This window comes from Vigna radiata, chromosome 6 (genome assembly GCF_000741045.1).
Source record: "Vigna radiata var. radiata cultivar VC1973A chromosome 6, Vradiata_ver6, whole genome shotgun sequence".
NCBI classification, from domain to species: domain Eukaryota; kingdom Viridiplantae; phylum Streptophyta; class Magnoliopsida; order Fabales; family Fabaceae; genus Vigna; species Vigna radiata.
This window is the reverse complement of record NC_028356.1, coordinates 10,573,775-10,585,319: the sequence shown is the minus strand read 5'-3', so window position 1 is coordinate 10,585,319 and position 11,545 is coordinate 10,573,775. Positions and strand designations below refer to the sequence as shown.

At 33.9% G+C, this 11,545-nt stretch overlaps 1 protein-coding gene across 1 annotated transcript; it reads left to right on the top strand.

The window, feature by feature from the left end:
• Positions 1 to 5,249: 5,249 nt before the first annotated feature.
• LOC106764391 (UNC93-like protein 1) lies at positions 5,250 to 7,991 on the top strand. The gene is made up of 3 exons (XM_014648679.2): positions 5,250 to 5,830; positions 6,214 to 6,922; positions 7,607 to 7,991. Exons 1-3 carry the CDS (start codon positions 5,365 to 5,367, stop codon positions 7,773 to 7,775), a joined length of 1,344 nt encoding a protein of 447 aa, XP_014504165.1. The 5' UTR covers positions 5,250 to 5,364; the 3' UTR covers positions 7,776 to 7,991.
• The last annotated feature ends 3,554 nt before the right edge of the window (positions 7,992 to 11,545 follow it).

Here is an 11,545-nt window from a genome sequence, read left to right as displayed (position 1 = left end):
CGTTTATGAAAAAATTACCCTAATATTTTCTTCTAATTCAGAAATTGTTTTTAGTCTTCAAAATTACTATAGTTAAGATTTGATGACAATGATAAATAGTTGCAAAACATGTTTGTGGACAAAAGTATAATACTTTTAAATAGGATAAAAAAAATGGAAGATTAAACTTGAACTTTGGAAAAATTAAAAAGAAAAAAACAAAGGATACTTTATCCTAATTTTAAAATATAATATTATAATTAGAAAACTGGTATGTCATTTTTTTAATTATATATTTTTTAAAATAAAGACAAAATGGCAAGAGAATTTTTTTTAATTTCTTCAATTGGAACAAAGAAAATGTAAATGCCGGAAAATAAATTCACAAATAAGATTTTAAGGTCAAAAACAAATTCTAGAGAGATGTTCATTAAAATGTACCTTAAAGAAAAGGAAAATGTTTCTTTAACACCACTTTTTGACACAAATTTGACATCGTCCATGTGTCAAATTTATATTGGTTGTTATCATTTAAATGAAAAAGGTTTTTAAAAAAACTGAGAAGGGTAATTTTGGAATTATGGTGATATGAAATTTCATTTTGGCGGTTTCGTTTTCTTCTTTCACTCACTTTGGTTTTGAACTTTCGTCTATATCATTCGTCTCTCCCATTCGGCTTCCAATCCTCTGCCTTTTCCATTCGGCTTTCGTCTCATTTAAAGGCGTCATCTCAACCAAAAAAAGAGGTCTTTCGCAATCACTCTGTTGAGGTAAGCTCTCTTTCGCGTTTCGCGATTTGGGTCTCTTTGGCGTTGTGGCTTTGTTTCGGTTTTTCACTTTCTTTCGCATTGTTTGGCTTCTCTTTCGCTCTCTTTGGCGTTTTTGGTCTGTTTACCGTTATTTATTCTTTTTGTGTTTTGTGAACCCTAATCTACCATTTTTTTTTTGCAATTGCAATAGCTTCCGAAAACCCAAAGGTAAGTTAAAGTTTTGGTATTTTATTTAGTCGCATTTTTTTGGTAAGTAATAACAATGTTTTCGTAATCTTTTGTAGAAAGCAATATGTACGTGATTGGATCCTGGACGACGAGAACATAAGACTGCTGGATGCGCTAGAGGTGTATGGATTGTTGTAGGATAGTTCTTCAGTGTAAAAATGTGTAAAAATGTAGTGTAATGTAGTTTGTTTTGATAGGATAGTTGTCCTGTGTAGACATGTAGTGAACATAGTAAGATAAAATAATGTATATGAAGACAGTGTATTTTTTATATATATGAAGACATTGTACAAATTCTTATTGGAATAAGATGATTGATTTCAAGATTGTTTATGTGCAATGTACAGATGATTGTTGATTGATGATTGATGTCTAGTTTTTTTGTATGTGCAATGTATGAAAGTGCCATAGCAATTAAGGCCAAGTACCGCAATCTGTACAGCAAAAAAGACCCTTGTAATCGTTTACAATGGGCTGGTAATCGTTTACACGAGTTTGTCCTGTTTTTGGACAAGCTGTTGCACTGAAGGAACCACATGTGGTAACGTGGGGGACCACAGGTGATTTCGTGTGTTTTTTAAGACAACTTCACTGTTTTGTGGTATAAGTGTGAGTGTATGCTTGGATGTGATGTTTGGGAAACCCCATGATGTAGAAGGGGCCCACCTAAGATGATAACATGCACCTTGGTGAAGTCATTTTAAATATGCCACATAAAACACTCTTGTAACTTCAATTGACTCAAGATTCTCAACATGGGTGGTCCCCCCTACATCATGGGGGATCCAAAACATTAGGTTCATGCATCCCCTCACTCAAGAACCTAAAATTACAATTTAAACCACTGGACTTGGGTAAAAACACACTATGGTCCCCTATGTTATCACTAGTCGCTCCTTCAGTTCAACAGGATGTCCAAAATCTTGTTCAGACACGCGTAATCGTTTACAGCCTGCTTGTAAACCATTACAAGGCACATTTTCACAGCATACATAACAGAACTTCACTTGACTCAACATTCTCAACATGGGTGGTCCCACCCTACATCATGGGGGACCCAAAACATTAGGTTCAAGGCTCTCCTCACTCAAGAACCTAAAAATACAATTTAAACCATTGGATTTGGTTAAAAAGACACTGTGGTCCCCTATGTTATAACTGGTGGCTCCTTTAGTACAATAGGATGTCCAAAATCTTGTTCAGACTCGCGTAATCGTTTACAACTTACTTGTAAACAATTACAAGGCACATTTTCACAGCATACATAGCAGAACTTTACTTGACTCAACATTCTCAACATGGGTGGTCCCCCCTTACATCATGGGGGACCCAGAACATTAGGTTTAAGCCTCTCCTCACTCAAGAACCTAAAAATACAATTTAAACCATTGAATTTGGTTAAAAAGACACTATGGTCCCCTATGTTATAACTGGTGGCTCCTTCAGTACAACAGGATGTCCAAAATCTTGTTCAAACTCTCGTAATCGTTTACAGTCTGCTTGTAAACGATTACAAGGCACATTTTCACAGCATACATAGCAGAACTTCACTTGACTCAACATTCTCAACATGGGTGGTCCCACCCTACATCATGGGGGACCCAAAACATTGGGTTCAAGCCTCTCCTCACTCGAGAACCTAAAAATACAATTTAAACCATTGGATTTGGTTAAAATGACATTGTGGTCCCCTATGTTATAACTGGTGGCTCCTTCAGTACAACAGGATGTCCAAAATCTTGTTCAAACTCGCGAAATCGTTTACAGCTTACTTGTAAACGATTACAGGTCACATTTTCATAGTAGAGGTACCGGAACTTCAGCTGTGGTCCCTTATGTTGTAACAGGTGACTCTTCAGTTAAACAGGTTGTCCATAATCTAAGTTAGACTTGCGTAATCGTTTACAGGGCCATAGTAAACGATTACATTGCACAATTTACCTCCATTATCTTCATCAATTCAGCTATATTCATCAAATCACAACCATTACTTCATTTTTTTCACAAACATTATCACTTGCAAATCAAAATATAAAGCACTTCAATAACAGACACAATAAATTTGCAATTATGAATTACATAAATGGATTGAACCAAACATGGATATTCCATATATTGAACGAAATAGGTTTAATTACAACGTCATGTTCTTGTCCTAAGAGTGAAGCCTAATACAATAATTATTCATTTTTCTTTATAACTACTAAATTTGCGGTGTATGGTGTCCTAAGTAATTGACTCTTATAACGTCTTCTTGATCCAATCCTAACATATATCTTCAACTATGATTGGTTGTTGGACATTCCACCCGGTGCATTTGGCGACATTGCACCTTCTTTAGTGTTGCACATTCCACCCACTTCCTCGTTCGACATTCCACCAGGGGAAACAAATNCACTGTTACTGTTAGTGAATGCTTGTGGACGTCCAGCACTTTGTACACCATCATCTCTAATTGTCCTTTTAGGTGTTCTTCTGGCCTTCTCTTCCACCAACTCTGCCTCTACGACATTGACCTTCCTTTTAAGCTCTTCAATTATAGATTTTTGCTCCTCTACATACATCCATCAAGTGTTCGTTCAAAGTGCAAACATACATCGTTGAAAAATAATGACGAACCGTCAACTGCTCAACGAAAACAACACAAATGTAAGCATAAAAGAAAATAACCATAAAAACTCAAATGCGGTTGAAGAATCGACAAAGAAACCAAAAACCCAAACCAAAAACTCAATACCCAAACGACAACATCAACGGAATGTGACAGGAAACCAAAAACCCAATACCCAAACCGACAACAAAAAGGTCTGAGAACGAATTTACCTTGCTCCAACGAAGCTGCTGTCCGGAACTTCCCATTTTGAGCAAACTGCGAGAACAGAGAAACAAAAACGAAAAGGGGTTGAGAGCAAAATGTGAGAGAACGAGTAGTGAGAGAACGAAATGTGAAAGAGAATGTAATCAAAGAGGGGAAGGGCAAAATTGGAAAGAAATGTAGTTCAAACCCTATTTATTATCGCTGTCAGATTTCATGAAGAAAAAAAAAATTGAGCCAATCAGAAGTTGACACCTAGCAGTGTCAAATTTATGTTAAAAAAAGAGTGTCAAAATAACGGGACCCTAAAGAAAAAATAGATGTTCTAGTTTTTTTGAGATAAAAAATTATTACTATATTAAATCTATAATAAAAGAGAATATTTGACATAAATATATAAAGGACAAAATTAATGTAAAAAGCTAAAACTTATATTCACTCAAAACTTTTAACATAATATATTTATGAATTTTTTATTTATTTATTGTTCACTTTAATCACTTTTACCCAATATAAGATTCACCTAAAATTTCTAAGTGTATATGTGTTAGGCATTCTATTATAGACTGAAAAATTCATTAAATTAATCTTCATATTAAGTTTAGCTATTATATTACCAACATCACATTGAAATAATATTACTATATTTGTATTTAGATGGCAAATATATTTAAATAACTTTTACAATATGAATAAAAAAATAGACTTTTTTACATGGTCAAACAAGATTTTGAAAAGGTATATTATAAAGTGTACCAATACTCTTCTTGCAATCAATTCTATTTCTTATCTTATATTTAATTAGTAAGAAGAAAATTTTCACAGATAGATGATAATCTGTTCACATTTCATTGGATAAATATGTGAAGTTAAGAAATGCAGAAGAAAGTGGGAATCATATATACCAGATGCGGTACACATATTCTTCTGTAGGTTAGAGGCATGGTCAATCAAATTTTCCAAAGTAGAGTTATTGGTTATATTCTTCTTCAACATTTGGGTTGGCTATTAATTGAGGTTAGAATCTTACTGCTACAGAATTAGATTCCGTGACAGATATCGAGTTTTTTATTCCTTTTGCAGACTTTGTAAGGAAGATAAGCGAATCCCAATGTTGTGCATGCAATGGAATGAATGCTTTTGGATGATGATACTTAAACAATATTTTTTTACAATATTTGAACATCATCATACGTGTCATTGAGTGATTGGTTCATAGTGGTGTCACTGTGTTATTTGGACCAATCACACAATGACACGTATGATTAATGTTCAAATGTTGTCAAAAAATGTTGTCTATGTATCATTATCCAATGCTTTTAGAGAAGGGAATAAGGTACTGATGTTGATTTTATCAAGTTTCTGACATTAGTTTATGTTCTTCTATATCTTCTGTTAATTAAACATTGAAATTAGTAGGAGTAGAATAACTTACATAATTTTAGAGTTATTACATTGTTTAGTTACACCGTATATACTCTATTTCCTTTGTTCAATAAAACTCCATTATCTTTCTCACGCATTTACACATAGCACCACACACTAAGGCACCAAATTCAACTCCATTTCTTAATGGTTTCCAATGGAGATGAAGAATCAAGCAACCAAGTCCAACAATCTGAAACCTCTAAAAGTTCACGATTACCCTTTTTAAGGTACAATTCGCCACTAGTTCAAGTGATCCTCATTGGTGTTGTCTGCTTTTGCTGCCCCGGCATGTTCAACGCCCTCTCAGGAATGGGTGGTGGAGGCCAACTGAACCACACTGCCTCCAACAACTCCCTCACTGCCCTCTACACCACTTTTTCCTTGTTTGGCATCCTTGGCGGCGCCATCTACAACATCCTAGGACCTCACCTTACCCTTCTCGCAGGATGTTCCACCTACGTCCTCTACACATCCTCCTTACTCTACTACAACCATCACCACCACCAAGCCTTTGCCATTCTTTCCGGTGCTCTCCTTGGTGTAGGAGCAGGCCTCTTGTGGGCAGCCCAAGGTGCAATCATGACATCTTACCCTCCAACCAATAGAAAAGGTAGAAAGAAATCTTAGCTTTATGGTTTGACTGAATTATGTGTGTTTATAAATGTGAAAACTTTATTTACAAATTAATTTTGTAGGATGTGAAATCTACTTCTTGATATGATATGAAAGCCTACATAAAGCTGCTTTTGTGTTTAGTACCTTAAAAAGTGAGAATGTTTGCTTGAAGTGCTTCAGAGGATGATTCAAACACTCCCTAAGATGCTAGTTTCATTACATCAGATCTATAAATAGGAGAATCTGTCGTCTATCTTAAGAAAATGTCAGCAAACATGTTTATGTTACTAATTACGAAATAAAAAGCAAAAAGTTTTATATTGATTTTTTGACTAATATTCTGAAGATACTGATTATCACAACTGTTACCGATGAAAGGCACTTACATATCTATTTTCTGGAGCATCTTCAACATGGGTGGAGTAATTGGTGGCTTGATTCCTTTCATCTTGAACTACCATCGTAGTGAGGCTGCTTCTGTGAATGATGGAACCTACATAGGTTTCATGTGCTTTATGTCAGTGGGGACCCTCTTGTCGTTGGCCATCTTGCCTGCATGCAAGGTGGTTCGTGATGATGGGAGTAGGTGCACCAGCATGGTGTACTCCAATGTGTCCACCGAGTGTGTGGAGGTTCGCAAGTTGTTTTCCAATTGGAAGGTGCTTCTTATGGTTCCCGCAGCTTGGTCCAGCAACTTCTTTTACCCTTATCAGTTCAATGATGTTAATGGAGCACTGTTTAATTTGAGGACTAGAGGGTTCAACAGTGTGTTCTATTGGGGGGCTCAGATGCTGGGTTCTGTTGGGATTGGTTATCTGCTGGATTTCAGCTTTGAGAGGAGAAGGATGAGGGGGTTGCTGGGAGTTGTGGTGGTTGGTGTTCTTGGGACTGCAATTTGGGGTGGTGCACTTGCTAATCAGCTTAGGTACAACTCCAATGTTTTGCCAGAAAAGTTAGATTTTAAGCACACAGGATTTGCTGGACCTTTTGTCTTGTACTTTAGTTTTGGATTGCTAGATGCCATGTTCCAGAGCTTGGTCTACTGGGTTATTGGAGCCCTGGCTGATGATTCTGAGATCCTCAGCAGGTAAATTAATTCAGACTAATTATAGTAGTGTCTGCGGGTAGATTAATAACGTAATTCCCATGAAATATTATTGAGAATTGTGTTAATGAAGTTATTAACATCGTTTAATACAAGAGTATTTTAGTATAATCCCTATACATATTTTACTCCTATCATGCTAAATATTTAAACACAGCTTCCGATAACTGAACATTCACATATCCGATAATAGTGTTTCATAATAAATGCAATTATAGACTTACCAAATATGCTTTCTAGAACTTTGTTTGACACTTAAATAAACTCTAGGAGCTAGTTCATGATTGATTATCATCATTAATATACACTATTTTAGTCAAATTATTAGGCAGAGGTTCTGCATCCGGTTATCAACTGATAGGTTTTTTTAGAGAGAGTACTCATTAAAAATAAAAATAAAAATTATATATATCTATATATATAATTTGAGTTTAATTCACATAAGGACATTATTTTTAACTTAAAATTTTGAGATTTTGAATTGATATTAATAGCTTGATAGTTGAGTTGGTATATAATATATATATATATATATATATATATATATATATATATATATATATATAATATATTTCCTTGATAGTGCTTAATCTTCTATATGCCTTAGTTTCCAGCAGTTGGTGAATGAAAAGAGGTAGTAAATGAGTTATGCAAATATGTATACAGGTACAGTGGTTTGTTTAAAGGAATTCAGAGTGCAGGGATTGCTGTTGCATGGCAAGTAGATGAACACAATGTGTGTTTGATGTCCCAGTTGGTAGTGAATTGGGTGCTCACAACAATAAGCTATCCATTACTCTTTGTTTTGGTCATGTTTGCTGTGAAAGATGAATAGGGAGAATATATATACAAGGTTGAGGAACCTGTCATGGATCAAGTTTGTTCCATCAGCAGCAGATGATGATATAACAATGTCCTCTTCATGTTTGTCTTGTAAATTTCTTTTTAGTTTCATTTGTTGAAATCAATAAAGAGTGTGTTGGAGTTTGATAAATTCAGATAAAACAACACTTTGAGTGTAATTTAGTTTTTATTTTTATTGTAAATAATATTTAAAGGGTTAAGTTTATTTTTAGTCTCTAAACTTTGATGTAAAACTGAAATCTATACCTTCTTTTAAATTTTCTCAGCTTTTTAAAAATTAATTAATATATTTGTTTTAATCTAACTACTTTAACTTTTTTTAATGACCTAGAAAATAAAGTATTAGAGTAGATACGTGTATTAAAATAATGAGACCGGGTATTTTATTTTAAAATAATCTTCTAGTATAAATAGAATTTTATAAAGCTCGTCTCATTATCTAAAACACTGTCTATATCTCTAAAATCTTTTTCTTTTGTTTTCTCTGACTTCTCTCTACACTTTCTCACTATTGGGTTATCTGTTCGACGATCACGGAGTGCCTAGACGATCCTGGCGTTAAGGGCTACAATTCCTACCGACCAATTTCCTGTTTTGAACCGGTGAGTTTGTTTCCCTTTTTCTTCTCAATTTCTTGAGCAGTGATCATGCAACAAATTTTGTTTACATGTACCTAGTAGCTTTTCTCTTCAATTCCTAACTCAATTTAGGTTCTAAGGTTGGTTTCCTATAACCAATCGGTGAGTTGTAGGTTTTTGTAGAGCTTCCTTGCGACGGAAGCTTCAATTTGGGGTTTCTTCGAGTTGTTCAGATTTTCTAAGGTAAGGGAAGCTAGATTATTGTTTTAATTAGTGGGTTGGCATGTAAGTATGATGATTTTGTATTTATGGTGCTAATTGAACTAAACTTAGGTTTTTGAGTAAACTGTATTGTGTGAAGATTTGACTGTGGGATTGTGACATTGATGAAATGTGTAAATGAATTGAATTGAATAGTGTTTGATGTGTTATTGATCACTTGAAATGTTGGGAATCTATTACGAGAGTGATTAGTTAGAAATTTAAGAGATTTATACTTGTTTAAGTTAGTTTTGAGGAAGTGGGGTAGTGAAATTTTGATTTAGGAGTTGGGTGTTGAGTTGGTGTGTTGGAAAAACAGGTCAATTAGGACTTGCTTGAGTCCTTAAGTTGCTGAAAATAGTGCCAAAAGTGGTAGAATGTAATTTTGGTCCCTAAGTTGAAGAATTTTATGTTTTGAAGTAGGAATTGGTCAATAAACACTTTAGAATGATGGTAGGGAGGTTTAGAAACAATTTTTCAAGTATAATTAGGTATATAATATAATTTAGGAAGGCTAGAAGTTGGAAAAAATAGTTAGAATTGGTAAACTTTGGGTGAGTTGCATAATTCTGCAGAATTGATGTTGCAGAATTATGCAGACTCGCTGAGCAAATAGATTCGCACAGTGAGTAGTCATGGCGAGTTTCTCTCTGTCTGAGCATTCGCACAACGAGAAGGTGCGATGTGCGAATGGTTGTAGGGGTTGGCTCTTTGTTTGATGATTCACACAGGGAGGTAATGCGCTGAGCACCTGGTTATGGTCTGGGATCACTAGCAAATTTATTCGAATAGCGAAGGGGTGTGCTTTGCTAATGTTTAGGGGGTTTGGACCACTGTCTAGACTTTCGAATAGCGAATTGGGGCATTATGCAAGGGGTTGAGGTCTAGTACCACTAGAAGTTTATTCGCATAGCGAGATTAGGTCTCTCTACGAGAAACCTCTGGATTCGCTTTGCGAGAGTATGTAGTGAGCGAATGGTCCATGCTTAGTTTACTCTTTTCTTAATTATTCTTGCATGATTTAAATGATGTGGTGGAGTATTTTGGATGTTTTATGAATGTATATTGAGTCATATGAGTATTAAAGGATGAAGTTGTAAATTCAAATGAGAATAAAGTATGATTTCAAAGTGATGTGGCAAGTTTCAATGTGGAATCTCTCAGTGAGATATAAGTATGTTTAGAATGAATACAGGGAGCTCGGTATTTGGGGATATCCTAACACTCTAATGATTTTTCATTCCCACATAGAGAGAATTGATTCATGTGGTGAGAGTAATAGGAGGTCCTAGTGTAGACGCTACTTGGAGGTCTATTGCGTAATAAAGGGCTAACCTTGTGTGCATGGTAAGGTGAAACCCATGGCACTGGCTTTGTAAAGTAGTAGAGGCCACCACAAGTGCACTCCACCATAGCTCAGTATTCATTCTAAGTCTGGATGGTCAAGTCTAGGTCATAACATGTTATGATGTCTTAACTAGTTTATCTTACTTGAATAATTATGTGAATGTGATATGTTATATAATTGTATGAATTCTTTTATATCTAGCTTACCCTGTTGTTTGTTGTTTGTGTTTTGTATGTGTTGGTGTTCTTTCCTTTACAATGATCGTCCTATGTGGAGCATGCGCTTGATGAGGATGACCCAGTGGCTTAGTTAGTATAGTCTAGTCTGTAGATATTTTGTTTTATCCTGTTTGTATATAAAGTTTAAATTTAAGGTTATATTGGATAACTGTAAGTTAAACTTTATATTTTATTTAACTGTTCTATCTTATCCTTCATGTGATGACTCTTTTAATATAGTAATTTACTATATTTTTGGGATGTTACATTTTTTGTGTTAAATATGTTTGAAGTTAACATTTGAGTTATTTAACAAGCCAAAAAAGAAAATAGTGTGATTGGATTGAAATGATTATATCAATTCATTTTTAAAGTTTCAAAATAAAAATGTATTAAAGTTGGTGAGAAAGACGAATTTCAATTTCAAGACAAAGTTTATGAACTAAAATCATATTTAATCCTTGTTTAAAAATATAGAAGTATCTTAATAATAATTATTTGTGAATGAACTAAAACCATGTTTAACCCTTATTTAAAAATATAGAAGTATCTTAATAGTAATTCTGTGTGGGAGATTGAAGACTAATTACTCTAACTACATAATTACCAAAAGGCAAAATACTACATAATAAAACCTATAAAAAAATTAAATTTAATCTATAATATATTTTTACTTTTTAATATAAACCAATTAATTACACAATTATTAAATATGTTTATGCTAGATATTACTATCTTGACATGAAATTTTTATCAAAGAAAAAGAAAAGAAAAACATAAGAACCACACCAAATTTATGATAAAATTATATTACACATAGGCCAAAAAAATCTATTTTGAATATACTAAGTAAAAACATGAAAAAGCCTTTAAAAACTTTTTTTTTTCGAAGGCATTATTTTGGAGGATTCGGTATTACTTTTTTATTCTTATAGGTATCAAGTTTTCTTGTAGTTTAAACTGACTCATGTTCTTCAGTATTATAATCTTTTCTCTCATCAAACATCTTATTTAGAAACTAATTTCAATTCTTCTATAAAACAAATTTCCTTAGACATCAAAGAATTAATAACTATTTTAGAGCTACTATGTGGTGAATGTATTGTGGTAAACTGATAAGTGTTAAGTTTACTTATAATTGCATATCATTTAGACACTTATCTTGTATGAACTTGATGTGAATCTTAGTAAAACAACCCATTTTGCCGTTATAAAAAAGGGTGAGGAATCACATTGGGTCTGATAACCTTATATTCTAAATGGTAATGAAGGGTTTACAATTTTACCTTAAAGAGAACTTTAGAACACTAAAATAAAAAAACATAATTTATAGTAA